General features: G+C 44.5%; 2 protein-coding genes and 1 long non-coding RNA gene across 5 annotated transcripts in view; 2 read left to right on the top strand and 1 right to left on the bottom strand.

Moving 5' to 3' along the window:
* The window catches only part of PGK1 (phosphoglycerate kinase 1), a 156,799-nt gene extending 152,776 nt beyond the window's left edge, over nucleotides 1–4,023 (top strand). For both annotated transcript variants that reach the window (XM_052673261.1, XM_052673260.1), the window contains 5 exons: nucleotides 122–236; nucleotides 499–678; nucleotides 1,358–1,535; nucleotides 1,800–1,898; nucleotides 3,545–4,023. In XM_052673261.1, coding sequence (XP_052529221.1) covers nucleotides 122–236; nucleotides 499–678; nucleotides 1,358–1,535; nucleotides 1,800–1,898; nucleotides 3,545–3,585 — 613 coding nt within the window. In that variant the 3' untranslated portion in view covers nucleotides 3,586–4,023. The remainder of the gene's footprint in view (nucleotides 1–121; nucleotides 237–498; nucleotides 679–1,357; nucleotides 1,536–1,799; nucleotides 1,899–3,544) is intronic.
* On the bottom strand, nucleotides 3,757–8,820 carry LOC128076011 (uncharacterized). The gene is made up of 2 exons (XR_008204193.1): nucleotides 8,637–8,820; nucleotides 3,757–6,395 (listed from the first exon to the last, which is right to left on the bottom strand). It is a non-coding gene; the product is annotated as an uncharacterized LOC128076011 (long non-coding RNA).
* A 152-nt stretch (nucleotides 8,821–8,972) lies between these two features.
* The window catches only part of AMOT (angiomotin), a 61,973-nt gene continuing 55,152 nt past the window's right edge, over nucleotides 8,973–15,793 (top strand). Inside the window, exon 1 of one of the 2 annotated variants that reach the window (XM_052673255.1) lies at nucleotides 8,973–9,095. The gene's annotated coding sequence lies outside the window, so the exon portion shown is untranslated. Of the gene's footprint in view, nucleotides 9,096–13,442; nucleotides 14,138–15,793 lie in introns of those variants that run through there. The other variant, XM_052673257.1, reaches the window with a different exon arrangement.

Genomic DNA, 15,793 nt, shown 5'->3' with positions numbered 1-15,793 from the left:
ACTTCTATGCAGTAAGTCCTTCCTTCAGGCTTTGTTCTGTCTTAATTAAAGATAGAGTAAGGTCTGCCTGAGGAGTCTGGGGTGGAGACTACACTGTTCATTCTTTCCTTTTCTTTTCCAGAGCTAAAGTTCAGGATAAGATCCAGCTGATCAGTAACATGTTAGATAAGGTCAACGAGATGATCATTGGCGGTGGAATGGCATTCACCTTTCTTAAAGTGTTAAACAACATGCAGGTATGAAAGAGAATTGTGTCTGCTTCTAGTAAAGGATGACCCATATATATAGCTAGAGAGTATACCCTATAGAGAGTAGGGAGGACCCAGAAATTGCTCAACAGCCTGTTTGCAAAAATTGCCTTGCTGTGTATGTCTTAGTGCTCTAATAGAGCTCTCCAGAATTGCTGTCTGAATGGTATGGCTGCTGTTCATCTCATAGATAATGTCCAGTAACTTAACAGATGCTTCTTTTATTTTTTTCCACATAATTATTTTGTAGATTGGCAACTCTCTGTTTGATGAAGAGGGATCAAAAATTGTCAAGGACCTGATGGCCAAGGCGGAGAAGAACGGTGTGAAGATTACCTTGCCAGTGGACTTCATCACTGCAGACAAATTCGATGAGCATGCACAGACTGGGGAAGCCACTGTGGCTTCAGGCATTCCTGCTGGCTGGATGGTAGGTGTTAATAGATGAGGGACTAGAAATAGTAACAGGAAGCACTGAGGTGAGAAAAACACTTCTTGTAGGAATTATAAGAGTAACTGTGATCCTTTGCAAATGTTTCTGAAGGGCAGTCTAACTGCATGAAATACTTTTGTTTCATAAAATGAAAACCATGTGGTTTCTCCTGATACAATTTTAAGTCTTAAAGTAGCTTTTGTGGGATTTGGATTAAAACGACAACATTCCTCTAAATCTTTGAGTTCTAAATGGAGTGTAAGTCCCTTTTATTTGACTGGAACTTAATTAGAGTTTGCAAAAGTTTCTAAGTAAGGCTTCATGCATCTGACATTGATATTTTGTTATTATTTTTTTTTAATGACTTATTTGTACTCAGAATATAAATACCACACCAGATTCCACCCCACAGAAGTAACTTCTGGCAGATCTCTATTCCTTGGTATTCAGTGCTGAGAGAAACTCTTGCTTTGTGATTAGTCTGCAGTATCTGAACTGGCAGCAAACTTGGGGGCACAAAATCAGCACCATCAGGCCTTCCAAGAGCCTTGTTAACTTCAGTGTCAAATGAAAGAGGAGGGGGGAAAAAAGCAGTTGAGGATCCCATCAGTAAGGCATTGGTGATTCTAGGTAAGATGCTAGAAAGCTTCTCTCTGAATTCTCTTACTTGTCGTAGGGCTTGGACTGTGGCCATGAAAGTGTTAAGAAGTTTGTTGAAGTTGTAGGAAGAGCCAAGCAAATAGTGTGGAATGGTCCAGTTGGAGTCTTTGAATGGGACAAGTTCTCCAAAGGAACCAAAGCCTTGATGGACAAAGTAGTGGAAGTAACTGGAAAGGGCTGCATCACCATTATTGGTAAGTAGTTGCACATGATTGTTCTTGTCTTTATAAAAGCAGTAAGTTTCTGCCTGCTAAGCACCACATTAACAATAGTTCGCAAATTGTTTTATGGCAATGCTTTCATCTCCCCCTCAGCTTGCAGATATGACTTTAAAAACTGCTGTATGAACTAATGTTGAGGATTTGGGAGCACCACCAGCCTGTAGCAAGGCTATGTCCCTTAAGCTGAACAAACTGAATTTCTTGCCTTGCTCATTTTTAATTTTTCTTGTACTACAGGTGGTGGAGATACTGCTACATGCTGTGCAAAGTGGAACACTGAAGATAAAGTTAGCCATGTCAGCACTGGAGGTGGTGCCAGCCTGGAACTGCTAGAGGGTAACTGTTTTTTTCTTTTGACTTGCTTGAGCAAATTAGGTAATTCTGGGTGCTATGCCTTGTGTTGATATTCAGGAAGGCACAACAACAGAATAACTGTCGTCTTGTTTCAACAAATGGAGTTGCATATAAGATCCTCCTAGCTCTTTTTTTGTCCCCTAGAGGAAGAGAAAAGAAAATGGAATATTCCTGCAAAGAGCATAGACTGTCACTCCCACGCAGCAATAAAAGCTGTAAAAGAAAGTAGTACAGCTCTCAGAGCAGCTCCTGGCTTATCGATGATTCCCTGAAACATGCTAAGCAGACTGTTTGCAATGCTCAGTTTGAGTTAGGGATCAGAATAACTTCAAATTTTGGTTAGAAGCTTCCTTTTGAGGGCATCGTTGGAAATCCCCTGGTTTGGGGAGCCCTCTAGCGATCACTTAACAAACCTGCACAAGAGTACTGACAATCCAAAATGGTGAGGATTAGAGCTCTTCCAGTGAGTTACATTGTTCTCTAAATGGGTTTTCATTTCCTCTGGTAATTATCTGTTTCCCAGTATGTGTAAAGTATCTAATACTGTCAGCGTCTCTGTAGAAGAGAAACTGTAACAAACTGCATTGCAGCTGTTGGTTTCCAGCAGTTGTATGTGAGACAGAGCTTTTGTTTCTGTTGCCTAGGGAGTGGTGGTAGAGGGAAAGAATGCAGATGGCTAGAAGGAAGCACTGTGCAACTGATTTATTCAAAAGGACAAAATCGTCTAAGTTTTGGCCCAAAATGTGGGCTTGTGTGTGATCTTTTAAATGTAACGGAAGTCTAGCTAACTAGAGGATCTTCTGAAGAATCTATATATTAAAAAAAAAAAAAAAGGCTACTAAAACAACTAGTGGGCTGTGAACAGTGTTAAAATTCAGTACTGTTGTACAGCTCAAGCATTCAAAAGTAGTGGGGTTTTTTTGGGGGGTAGGGTGGTAAGAAAATATCCTTCTTTGATAATGAAGAACAACAAAGAGCTAAGAAAATGCCTCAGAGAACATTGCACTTCAGTAATTTGGGGACCCATACCCAAAGATGAGCGTGTTCCTTACTCTTGCCCTTTGCAATGATGTATCTAATTATCAGGACACAGATGTTTTAGTCACAGTAGAAGACTCAAGTCTTGGAGAAGGTAGTGTTTATTTTTCTTAATTCACTCATTAAATTTCCACCACACACTCCAAAATCCTATGTACATGCTGCTGGGGATTAAAGGAAATATGCAACAACTTCCCAGATCCTATCAAAAATCTGTTTGCCATCAAATTTAATGGAAGAATATCTGAAAGTATTTGGATCTGCCCCTAGCAGGAACTTGGACAGAAACAACTGTTATCATTAACTGAACACTGATGATTGTTGGCTGCTAAGAATCTGTCTGCAGATATGCTCTGGATACTTACTAGAACCCTAAAATGTATTTACTGTGTGGAACAGTTTAATCCATATGTGGTGATTGCCACAAACAGCAGCAGGAATGCATGTAGAAACAATGTGACCTATAGTTTGAGGTGTTTTGGGGGGGATTTTGTTTCTGGTTTTTGAATATGTGTAAACATTGCAGTTGTAAGCATAAAGCCAAGTACTTCTCTTTCTGAACTTTATTGGAATTCTTCAACTACTCACAGGTAAAGTTCTTCCTGGCGTGGATGCCTTGAGCAACGTGTAGAGAACAGCTTATCACCCCAGTTCCTGTTACTGTGCACAGCCCCTGAGATTCAACACTTCTATGCTTCTGTATTTCAACTCTGCCATAGACAGATCACAGAATGTAAACCGAAACTGGACAGGATTTGAGAAGACAACAGATATCTTATGGCTGCAGTTTACATGATCTGGATTTGTTCACTCTTATCCCACTTGAATTACTGTAGTGCGTTTAAACTGTTGTTGTGGATTTAGAGTGTATATATTTATATTTTGCCTTCTCAGAGAGATTAATCCCTGTTAGACATGTCTGTTTCTCAGAAAGGAGTGCACCATGTAGCTTCTTCGATGTTCCTAGCAGGCATTTCTGTCACTTGACACGGTTCAGAAACAAAAGGGGACTCCAATTTTTTGGAGGCAGACTGTTATAGCTGCTGAATAAACATATTTAAAATGCTGACAGCTGGTATGTAGTCTTTCTTTCAGATTTTATGTTAAAAATACCATTATTGTACAACAGGAGTCAGATCTTTCTCCTTGCACTAAATATAATGTTAGTAAATTATTTATTCTACCCCATGGATCTGTAAGCATCCAGTCATCATGAATGTGAACTTTGTTGGTGAGGAAGTTATTAAACATCTACTGTTACATCAAAGCTTTCATGTCATCAAGTAAGAGAGAAGATGAAATTTTAAATAGCAGGAGTAGTAAAAAATGGGCAAATCTTAAAATGTGGTTCTTGTAGAGAGAAATGGCTGCATAGTAGACAGCTGATGTCTCTAACCTAAATATTTTGGAACGTTTGAAGACAGGTAAGAACTCAAGATTTTTACCTTCCCCCTTACGTATGCAAACAGAACAGCAATACTCTTGTTGATGTAAAGTCAACCACTAAAAGTGGTAAAAAAAGCATAGTAAAATACAGTTTGAATAATCAGGCTTGTGTTTACAGATGAAGCATGCTGCAGAACTACAAGCATTGTCAGTGGAGGAGCACCAACATGGTGCAAATGTATAAAGTTGGGATTCTGATCTTGGCTGTTCTAGGTTGGCTCCTGTGCTTGCTACAGGGTTAGGGTTAGCATGAGGTGGCCCTGAATGAAACCTAGCAATATACCAAAATCAGACTGGCTACAAACACTCCAAAGTGTTTTGGATTCAGTCAGCAGTCATAAGGCCAAGTGCAGGGTGCTGCACTTGGGTCTGAGCAATTACAGGTCTTTATACAAACTGGGCGAAGATCTCCTTGAGAGCAGCCCTGTGGAGAAGGACTTGTGGAGGGCCTGATAGATGAGAAGCTGGACACAAGCCAGCAGTGTGCATGTGCAGCCCAGAAGGCCAACTGTATTCTGGGCTGCGTTGGAAAAGGGGTGGCCAGCAGGGAAGGGGAGGTGATTGTCCCTGCTCAGCTCTTGTGAGACCCCACCTGGTGTACTGCATACAGGAAGGATGTGGAGTTCTTGGATCGGGTCCAGAAGATGGCCACTAATGATCAGAGGGCTGGAGCACCTCTCCTATGAGGAAAGGTTGAGGGAATTGGGATTGTTTAGCTTGGAGAAGAAAAGGTTCCAGTGAGACCTCATTATGGCCTTCCAGTACTTGAAAGGAGCACATAAACAGGAGGGGGAATATCTGCTTACAAGGTGGATAGTGACAGAACAAGGGGGAATGGTTTTGAACTAAGACAGGGGAGATTTAGGTTAAATATTAGAAGTAAGTTTTCCACACAGAGGGTGATGACACACTGGAACAGGTTGCCCAAGGAGATTCTGGATGCCCCATCTCTGAAGGCATTCAAGGCCAGGCTGGATGTGGCTCTGGGCAGCCTGGTCTGCTGGTTGGTGACCCTGTACTTAGTAGGGGGTTGAAACTGGATGAGCACTGTGGTCCTTTTCAACCCAGGCTGTTCTATAATCCTATGAACTACAAGAATGCAGTGCTTCAAATGAGCTGCCTGTGTATCTTCCTCCTGGATCACCGAACAGAAACGTGTAAAGCAGTGATTGTCTGCTCCTACACCTAGTGGCTTCCCTGCAGTATCGCACTGCCATCCTGGGTGTTAGGTGTGGCCTGAGCTGAACAAAGCATCCAGGATGAGCTGTGGAGAGAATCTTTGAGGTAAGCAGTAAGCTGCAATACAGAGTATGCTTTCAAGTTAAAGTAAATATGTATACAATACTACCAAGACAAAATGGAGGTATGTGTTATAAACAGACATGGTCTATTTGCCAAATGTTACTTGGTCACCACAGGATGCAAATTAAAACCCAATTGAGCTAAAGCACAAAGTTCTATATGAAAATTACACTTAATGCATTTTAATCCTAAAAGTGACACTTGCAAAGCAACTAGAAATAATGTAAATGATTGCAGCATTGTGAGTTTTCTCTGCCTCCTCCCTCCTTTGTAAATCTCCCAAGCATTTGTCTGATTACGCATGAATGATGCAGATTTTTGCTAGGATTGCTTTCTAGCTGCTGCTCATGTTTTCCAGGCAGGGGTGCAGACCTCCGACAGCTGCAGTAACGAGGCAAAGAAAAGAGTGAGCTTGTCAGCCACAAAAAGACTATGGATTTTGGAAATCCAGTACTACAATAACAAATATTCCACCATGTTTTGTAACGGTCCATTCTTGTCTGACTCTGGCAAACAAGGCCTTGTTAGAGCACGGCTCATTTTAGTCTCACTCTTGGAACCCTGTGTTGCTGACTCCCCATGGAGCAAAAACAAGACTTACCCTCAATATCTCCTTTGGTATTCACAGTGAAAGGTCAATGTGTGGTCGCTACCTCCTCTTTTTTCTTCCTCCTCTTCATCAAAAGCAAGCATCTGTAATCAAATATGGCAAGGAGTTGTAATGTGCCATGAACACAAATGCATGCACTTAAAAATATTTTTGCACTGACTTTGGATGCTTGCTACTCATATCTTAGAATGTTTTGTTTGTTTGTTTCCATGTCTTATTCTAATTACTACCACTCTCAGGTCCATGTGTCAGAACAAACCAACAGCAAAACTAGATAGATGCTTAGTTTTTCAGATGTCAAAGCAAAGGGGATGAAACGTCCTTGCACAAGACTGCAGGAGCTGTGCACTTGACCAGCAGCTGATTAACAACAATTTCCAGATATTTAACCTTTGCCTGTAGCATTTTTTAGTAATTAACTATTGCAGTGGTAAAACGTTTTCGAGGTATCCAGAAGTGCTTCCATTACTCTGTTTTTCATCCTCTTGAATCACACTGTTCTCTCTAGATTATTTTTGTTTGCATACCTAACTCATACAGAAACAGTGTACTCAGCAGAACCAGGAAGGTGCTTGTCCTGACTCAGCCCTCCCTTGAGTAATGTCCTCAGTTTTGGGCCCCACAATACAACAGAGGCCTCAAAGCCTCTGGAGCACAAGTCTTACGGAGACTGGTTGAGGGAACTTGGATTGTTCAATCTGGAGAAGGCTCAGGACAGACCTTATCACTCTCTAGAATTACCCCAAAGGAGGTGTGGTGGGGTGGAGGTTGCCCTCTTCTCCCAGGTAATAGCAATAGGACAAGAGGGAATGGGCTTTAAGTTGTGCCAGGGGAGGTTCAGGTTGGATATTACAATAAACAGCTTCTCAGAAAGAGCAGTGATGCATTGAACAGGCTGCCCAGGGAGGTGGTTGAGTCAGTGTCCCTGAAGGTGTTCAAGAAACGTGTAGATGTGGTACTGAGGGACACAGTAGCGGCCAGTATTAGTGGTAGGTAGATGGTTGGACTGGATGATCTCAGAGGTCTTTTCCAAACATAATGGTTCTATGATCTGAGACAATTTTTCTAGATACGCATCTCCAACAGTTGTGCTTTTAGGTGTCCAGTACTTTTGAGAATGGTTTTGGGGTAACGCTGCTGAGTAGAAACAGAAAGAGGTTATAAGATAAAGTGGTTGCAGAAAGCTTGCAACGTGATAAAGGTAGTATATTTAGCATATACACTGACTGATAATAAATGTAATAATAAGGCAAAAAATGCGAAGAACTCATGGCTGAGATCATCAAATGTCAAGGTGAAATACTAAATTTGCAGTTGGCAGTAAAATAATAATAAGCACAAAAACATGTGCTTTCTTATTGATTTCTCTATGTATCATGTAAAATCTGCTGTAAATAGCAGGAGGTAGAGAAAGTGTTTCTGTGTAGAAAAAAAAAGTGTAATTGATAGCATTTGCCAGTAATGAAACCTAGGGTCATAGCACTGGTGACTCGAGGTATCAGGAGGGGACGTCAGCCTTCATTTGGCAGAGCGGGGCAGAAGCTCTGTAATGGCTGGAGGCCTGGCTGGCCAGAGGTCAGCTGTAGAAAAGGTACCCTTATAACCACACAACCATCAAAACTTGAGCCTTTCCAACAAGGATATGAAGCTGAGAGGAGTGTCTGACACACTAGAAGGCTATGCTGACATTCAGCAAGATCTGGACTGGGCACAGAGGATCAAGGGCAAGCCCAGAGTCCTACAGCTGAGGAGGAGTAACTGCATGCATCAGTACAGGTTATAGAGGCTGATCTGCTGCAAAGGAGCTCTGCAGAGAAGGATATGGGTGTGCTGGCGGATAACAGGGTGGCCATGGGCCAGCAGTGTGGCCTGGTGGCCAAGAATGCCAATGATATCCTGGGTGTATTGAAAAGAGCATGGCCAGGAGGACGTGGGAAGCATTTTCTCCCAATGCTCTGCCTTGGTAAGGCCACATCTGGAGCACCGTGTCCAGTTCATAAAAGGCAAAGATCATTGAGTGAGTCCAGCGGAGAGCCACAAAGATGAAGAGAGGCCTGGAGCATCTCCTTTACGAGGAAAGGCTGAGAGACCTGGAGCTGTTCAGGTAAGAGAATGGTGAGAGGGGATCTCACCGCTGTTTATGAAGATCTCAGGTGAGGGAATCAAGTCAATGGGAGCACACCATCACTGCGGGGAGCCTGCTCTAGCAGGGGGTTGGACCCGATGGTGCCCCGAGGTCCCTTCCAACCCTTGCAGTTCTGTGACTCTGTGAGGGGCCTCCAGTGGGGCAGCAGCCATTTTGTGAGCCCGGCCACCCCACTCACCTTGGAGGTACGGGTGAGCCCTGGGTCCTTTTGTTCTCCCTGCGCGCTCTCCTTGGCGTTCCTCACCGCGTTATCTGCGGTAACGACGGGCCCCTTCGGCGTTTTGAGGAGGACTTCTCAGCTTTTAGCCCCGCCAAGTCCCGCGCAGACCAGCCGTCCCTTCGCTCGCCGAAAAGCCGCAGCCCGAAGGCGTCCAGCAGACATCGCTGTGCCGGCCGGGTGCCCGCAGCGCCGAGGCGGGGCGGACGGACTACGCCTCCCGGCAGCCACTGCAGGGCCCGGCCCAGCGGGGGATGTCGGGCGCCGCCGCCGCCGCCCGGTGAAAGTTAACCACCCGACCTGGGGAAGGCGCCTCCCAGAGCCGCGCGGCGCCTCCCGTTGCCATGCCGGCTTTGTCGCCTCGGCGGGGAAAGCGGCAGGATGGATGAGCGGGCGGCCGCCGGGGCAGGCGCCCGCCGGGTAAGGAGCGGGAAGGGAGAGAGCGAAGGGAGGCGCGGGCCGCCGCGGTGAGGCCGGTTCTCCGCGCCTCGGAGGGGCCGCGGCCGCCCCGCCCGCTGGGATGCCGGGCTCGGGCAGGTGCGGAGGAGCGGCGCGGGGCTCCACAGGCAGAAGGGCCGCTGGGGGGAGAGAGAGGGGAACGCGGCGCCGGCTCCCGCCTCCCGGCCGCGGCCCTCCCTCAGGGGCTGCCCGCCGCCCCGCGCCCGGCCTGAGGGCACGGCTGCCGCTCCGCCCCGCCTCGGGCCCCGCGGGCTGCCGCGGCTCTCCGCTGTCCCGGGGAGGGAGGCGAGACTGGGCTCAGCCCGACCTTGCGAGTCCCGAGGAAGACTCCTGGGAAAGCTTTGAGGAGCGGAGAAGGCTATGAGGGTTTGCTGTGAGTACCTGCTTTGGGATCAGAGGGGTGCGTGTGTGTGTGTGTGTGAAGGGGAGAACAGAGCTGTCCTGGTCCTTCCCATGTCTGTTTTCTGTAGTGCCAGGGGACGCTTTGCTCCTGCAGTCCCATAGAGGAGCCCTGGGGCCCCAATGCCTCCTGGCCCACCTCTCCCATTCCTGCTGGTCCACAGCACCTGCTGGTCTGCCTCTGCCTGAATTCCAAATTAAGCAGAAAGGACTCAAAACCCTCCGACTTTGGCCCCGAGAGAAGAAAACATCAGTCTGTGGCTGATGATCCCAGAAGTGTTGGAAGCTGTGTATCTGCATCCCTGCTCCTTAGAGATGCAAGGCTCCAGCAGCCCCCTGAAGTCTGGGTTCAGCCATCCCTGTGCTGCCTCAGGTAGAAAGATTGGGCCTTTATAGGCAGGCTGCTTAAGGTAGGCGTATAAATATCCTCAGTGAGACTCGCCATATGGTGGGAGCAGAGCCACAAGTCCCATCTGTGCTAATTCCAAAATATCTTTTTGAGAGAGTGGAAGGCCGGAAGGCTGAATCTGTAGTCATGCAGGAACCTGGCAGCTGTTGCTTTTGCTTGATGTTGTAGGTAGCCAGAATCCAGTGGAGCCACCAGTGGGTGCCAGGATACCCAGTGTTTCCATGGCACAGGTGCCTGGGGGCTGTTTTCACATCTGGTCCCAGGCTCTGGCCCTTGGCGTCCTTGCTTGGAGTCCTCCACCATGAGGAGCATAAAGAAGATGCCCATTTGATTTTGAGGTTAAAAGTTTCTGTGTCACCTCTAATAAATGATCCTCTGCTCATCCCTAATGCAATAGAAAATAGAAAATTCTATTTTAATTCAGTCCTCATTCTTATTCCACGTTTTAATAATAGTTTTTCATTAAACATCTAATCCTGTCCTAGCACCTCTAATCAGTAAGGCCCAAGGTGCTTTACAAAAGAGGTAAAGGAAAAAAAAAGTAACTATTCCAATTATCCTCGTTAAGGCTGATATCTTTTGGCTTTGGGCAGCAGATAATATAGGTCATAAATAATTAATAATACAATCTAATTAAAAGAAATCCCAGTTGTAAACCAGAGGGCCACACTGAAGAAGCCAGTCTTCAAAGGCATGGCCTTGTAACCTAACCTCTCTGATCAGAGCAGAGTCCCATTAGCCTGCAGCTCTTTGCCCTCCTGACCTGTGTGCCCCAGCAGCAGGTACTGCCAGGTGCCTGTGCAGGACCCCAGAGAGGGAGAGGGTCAGGGTGTCTGTGACAAAAAGCATTCTGGTTTGAATAAGTCTAATGTTTAGAGAGCTACTGAAACCCGCAGTCTGAACTGAGTAAAGTTGGAGGTGGAACTAATGTAGTTTTTTTAGCACAAGAGAAATAATTACTGGAAATCAGAAATGCTGCTCAAACTGGAGTCCAGAAGATAGTTAAAGAAAGTGGTGTCCTGAATCAAGTTCATACATGACCTAAATAGAATTATGACCCGAAACTCACTCTGAATGCTATCTTCATTAAAGTTGGATGTGAACTTTCATGTCTGGGAGTTTAGGCTCTAGATTGCTTGTACTAAACTGGATCTCTGTGTTTTACCTGCATGCCTCCTCTGGAAGCTGACTATCTCAAGTCTGCTCTTTATCTGTATAATTCAACAGTAGGACTGTGTGGATGAAATTCCTGTTCTCATTCCTAGAACCTGCTGTCACATATATTAATTATTCTGTGGCAATATTTGTGCTCTGATTCCTGGTTACACAGCATTCAGTGATGACCTAATTGCAATGTTCTCATTAGCAGAGAAATTTCTGAGTTTGACTTTCTAGTTCACCTTGTCTGTAAGTCATAATACATTTTGCCATCAGTACTGTCACTTTAGTCTGTTTTGTGGGGCATCGTAAGACATTTGAAATACATCTGTAACAGCTTCTCACACTATCCTGTTGTAACATGTGACTTAATTCAGAGAGAGAGCAGACTGTCTTGTAGGTGAAAATGGCAGAATCTGAAGAGCTGTATCAGCTTTCCTACCACTAAAGAAACCACACCTGTGTTAGTTTGGTGTTGGGTAATTTCCTTGAAAGCTGGGAATACACAAGCAGCTACGAACAAACCTAAAGCTGCCAGACTCCTTTTAGATTGCCTCGTACAGAGGTTTAGTCTCAGCCAGGAGATGTAGGTGTAATTTTCAAACTCAAAGGGGTGCTGACTGCAAGTTACATTAACTGAGTCCCCTAGGGCTTAGGAGAGGTCTGATTTTGATCTATCTGTGCCGTAACTTCTTCGTTTGTCAAACCCAAATGTTTTGTGTTAAACTGTAATTGTTTCATATGCATGGAGCTCAGAATAGTAAGGGATGGCTGGAGCTCTGGGAAGCACTGGCGACACTGAACATGCACTGCACGTGGCAAGAGGGCACCCACAGCAGTAAGGCAGTGGGGCATGCGAGCACTGGGAGCTGCAGAGAGGGAGGATGAGAGCAGGAGAAAGGGGGAAGGGTCAAAGGAAGAAAAAGTATAACATTAGAAACAGTGTATGGGGCAGATGGCCGACAGAAAGCCTTGGAAGAGCAGGTCTGGAAGGATGTAGGAAGAAAACTAAACCAGCGCAGTTGTGGATGCCAATTGCAGTGCTGCGTGGACAAGGCTTTGCCTTTGCATGTGATAACATTCTTAGAAAAACTTGATGCCACTTATGGGAGAAGCAAGGGGAGAGGATTCCTGGAAAAGTATATATACACACAAAGAAGCCTTTGGTTTCTTCTCTTGCACATTTGTAGAGAGCTCACGTCTTTCTCTTACCCCAGGAGACATTCCTATTTCCTTTCATTTACCAGTGTTTGGAAGGCGGAAGGAGATGAGGCACTGTTGGATTCCCTTATTAACTTAATCTGTGGGAAGCCCCACTTAAATCATTGAATTTCCCAGTCTTGATAGAACGAAGTATTTGTACAGTGAAGTCAAACAGAAGATGGAGGTTCCTGCACAGGGAGGCTTTGACGCTGTTCCAGTCCTGTGCCTGTGACTCTTACGCGTGCATTTCTTTGAAGTCTGAAGCTTAGGAGTCTGCATTAATGATCAAGGGACAGAGCTGAATACAGAATTTGAATGTTACAAAGCAAAGGTGTGGATATGAATGTGGAAAGAGAATGTTTAAGAGTAGTCTGGCTGTATGGTTAATATTAAAAAAGAAAAAAAAAAAAGCATGTTAATTTCCTACAGTTACTCAAGTTCTTGGGGCTTTTAGCATCTTCTCATTTAATGTAGATCAATGGTCTCCTGCTCAGTCCTGTCATATTCAAAATACTAACTTAACAGGTAGAAAACTTGAGGTCTGAAACCTTTAGCCATTTTGCACGATGGGAAACTTGCTCTGACGCCTTAGGCAGGAATCTGTTCCTCACACAGTGTTTTAGAATGTTCTGCTTGGCATTTGGCTGCTGCTGCTGGCCCTGCTCTGCCAGGTGATCCCTAAACGCTTTCAAAGTTCCTTAGGACTCTCAGTGGATGCAAAGCACTTCTGAAGCTCAGATTTGTCAGGAACAGAATGCATTAGAACAATTATTTCTGACTTTGACTTGCAATTGTGTTAAAATTACCTACTTTCCCACCTTGTTTGTTCTTTTTAGGGCTCTCAGCTGTTGCTCTAATTTGAGAACCCTTTTTCTTACTTTTTATTTCAAAAAGTAAAATAGTCAAAGGAAAATGCAGCACATCTTGCTGAACTTGGTAGATAGATATCTGTTGCCTCAAACAGTGAAATAGAACCTTAGTTTCAATTTCCAGCATACTATTTCAACTGCTTTTCCCAGAACTCCGCCAGCAAATCGACTCCCCTGTAAGAATTACTTGAATTCTGCTTTGTTGGGGACCCAAAGGATGGACTTTGAGGCTCAATTTTCAATACTCTTCTGATCTGTAGGGACCTCAATAAGAGATCCTAATGTTACCACATTAATGTCCTACGCGAGACGGAGCTGCTCCTGAAGCCCTGGCACCAGAAGGTTGGCGTGCTTGCTCTGAGTGTCTCCCAAGCGGTGGATGGCTGCAGACGTACCATGGGTACTCGCTGATGCCTCTTGTGCTCCTCCATCACTCACTGGGCTCTGGATAGGCTTGTGCCCCAGGCTCTGCTCTGAGTGACTGAGACCTCTTTCTCCAGATCAGATTTCCCTATTTAATACCGTAATGTAAATGAGTATTTGTAGAGGAGTGTGGGGTCTGTGGATCAGCTATGTCATACAAAGCTCTGACCCAAAGCCCACCGTAGCCCAGCAGAAAACTATCTCTGACGTTGCTTTAGTGTCCCCAGGAGTTAAAAAGACAAATTACTGTAAGCAGTTCCACATGTACTGTGGAACTGTAGTTTGTTAGTTTGAGTATAATGTCTTTCCACAAAACTGAAGAACAAAAAGCTACCTTGAAAAAAATAGCCATCGGGAAGCAGGGCAGCAAAAGCCAAGAAACTTGAGCCCTTTGCTAATGAATACTCTGTCCTTAACTCACATTGTCTCTTTTGTTTCCCACACTTTCATGAGCTGCACATGGATTCAATTTGCCAGTCTTAACCCTTCTTGCTGATGCCTGATCTGTACATAGTTTGGAAACTGGGACAGCTGTCACTTAGGTACTTGGCTTTGCTTTTATTATTTTGTTTTGCTGTCAACGTGTTTGCCCCGTGCAGTCTCTGGCATGGATGCAGAGAGGGAGCCCACAAGGTGCAGGTAACGTGTGGATGTGTGTGGGGAGAGGGAGAGAAGTCTTCCTGGGGAGGGGTGTAACAAGGATGGGCTCAGAGCAGGTTTGCTTGGGTTGAAGCGTGGTAGCTTCAGGGGAAGATGCCGGTGCTGCACTGGGCTTCTTTAAGAAGAGCTGTTTTTCTTGGCATAGCTCTGAAATTGATGGAAAGTCAGGAAGGAGCCAAGGAAGGAATCTGGCATCCTGGGAACTTCTCACACCAGCTTGTCTTTGTGCTGCAGCTCAGCAAAGTGCTTTCTGCAAAGCGAAGCATTAAACATCAGATGTTTATTTGCAACAGTGAAATTTATTCCAGCAAACGATGATTGACTGTAGTAAATACACTTCTTAGTAATGACTGTATTGTTTCCAGAAACATAACTAGCTCTTAGTTGCTGTTTGCTCAGTTGGTAGGGATCTAATTAATCATCCTCTTACTGCAAAAATGGCATTTCACATTAAAAAACAATGCATTTTCTTGCCTCATTTCTCCTCTAGATAACTATTGAACAAAGATGACCAGCAGAGAGTGCTGGTGCTCTTCCAGAATCCTGCAGAAGCTCCTGAAATGGTGTAAAATCAAATCAGATTTTGTTCTGTAATTCTATTTTTAGTTTTTTTTAACATAAAATGCTAATGAACTATCTGTTACTTGATATCTTGCTGCCGCCTCTAATTATGAATCTTTCTGTAGCTCACTAAAGGAGAAAGACTGCTTTCAGAAGAGCACTATACGCAGAGAAACTGTAATTGCCACTTTTTGAAGCAATTATTTAATAGAATTTTGTTTTGCTCTAATGCATTGGCTCTTTTTTATACACAGTATTTTCTCTCCTTTTATTCCTCCTCTTTATTTTTCATTGAAAGTAATCTGTTTTCTGTTCAGCACAGCTTCTGCTAGTGGAAGAAGGTAGCCCCGTTCCTGCAGACAGCAGAACTCTAGCATCTTTTAGGTGCTCATTGTATCACTCAGACCAATTTTAGGACCTCCCAAGGCAACGAGAGATTTCTCCCAGCCAAATGTTACTTTTAGTTGGGCCTCTTCCACGTCTCAGTCTGATTCTGATGGCAGTATCAAAAATGAATTGCAAAACTTGAAATCAAAAAGGGTTGCTGCCTCCCTCCCTTGTTTCTGTGGGAGACACAAGATATATATTGATAATTGTTGGCACCATTATTAGTCCTGGAGATGTGAAAGTGGTTAGGATTTTTGGTGTTAAATCAGGCATGTTTTTCCCCTCCTAATCATTTTGGCCATATCAGGATTATTAAATGTTTTTGTGCAGAACCTGCTGTACATCTCTCTCTCCTGTGACTTCATACATTCTTTAGCCATCAAGAGCAAACAAAGACTGTGTAGAAGTTTGGGGCCTCTTTGCCTGATTCATGCATGGCACTCGGATCCAAATCCTTTGGAAGTTTAGGGAATTTCTTAATTCATTCATCAGAATTTAAGGAGAGATCTCTTTAGAAAATCATAATAAAAAAAAGCCTTAAGAGACAAGGGAGATGGTCAGCTTTCATACATCAAGGATCTTACCATGTG

The sequence above is a fragment of the Tympanuchus pallidicinctus genome, unplaced genomic scaffold (genome assembly GCF_026119805.1).
Source record: "Tympanuchus pallidicinctus isolate F22 unplaced genomic scaffold, pur_lepc_1.0 scaffold13, whole genome shotgun sequence".
Taxonomy (NCBI): Eukaryota; Metazoa; Chordata; class Aves; order Galliformes; family Phasianidae; genus Tympanuchus; species Tympanuchus pallidicinctus.
This window is presented reverse-complemented; position numbering and strand designations above follow the sequence as displayed.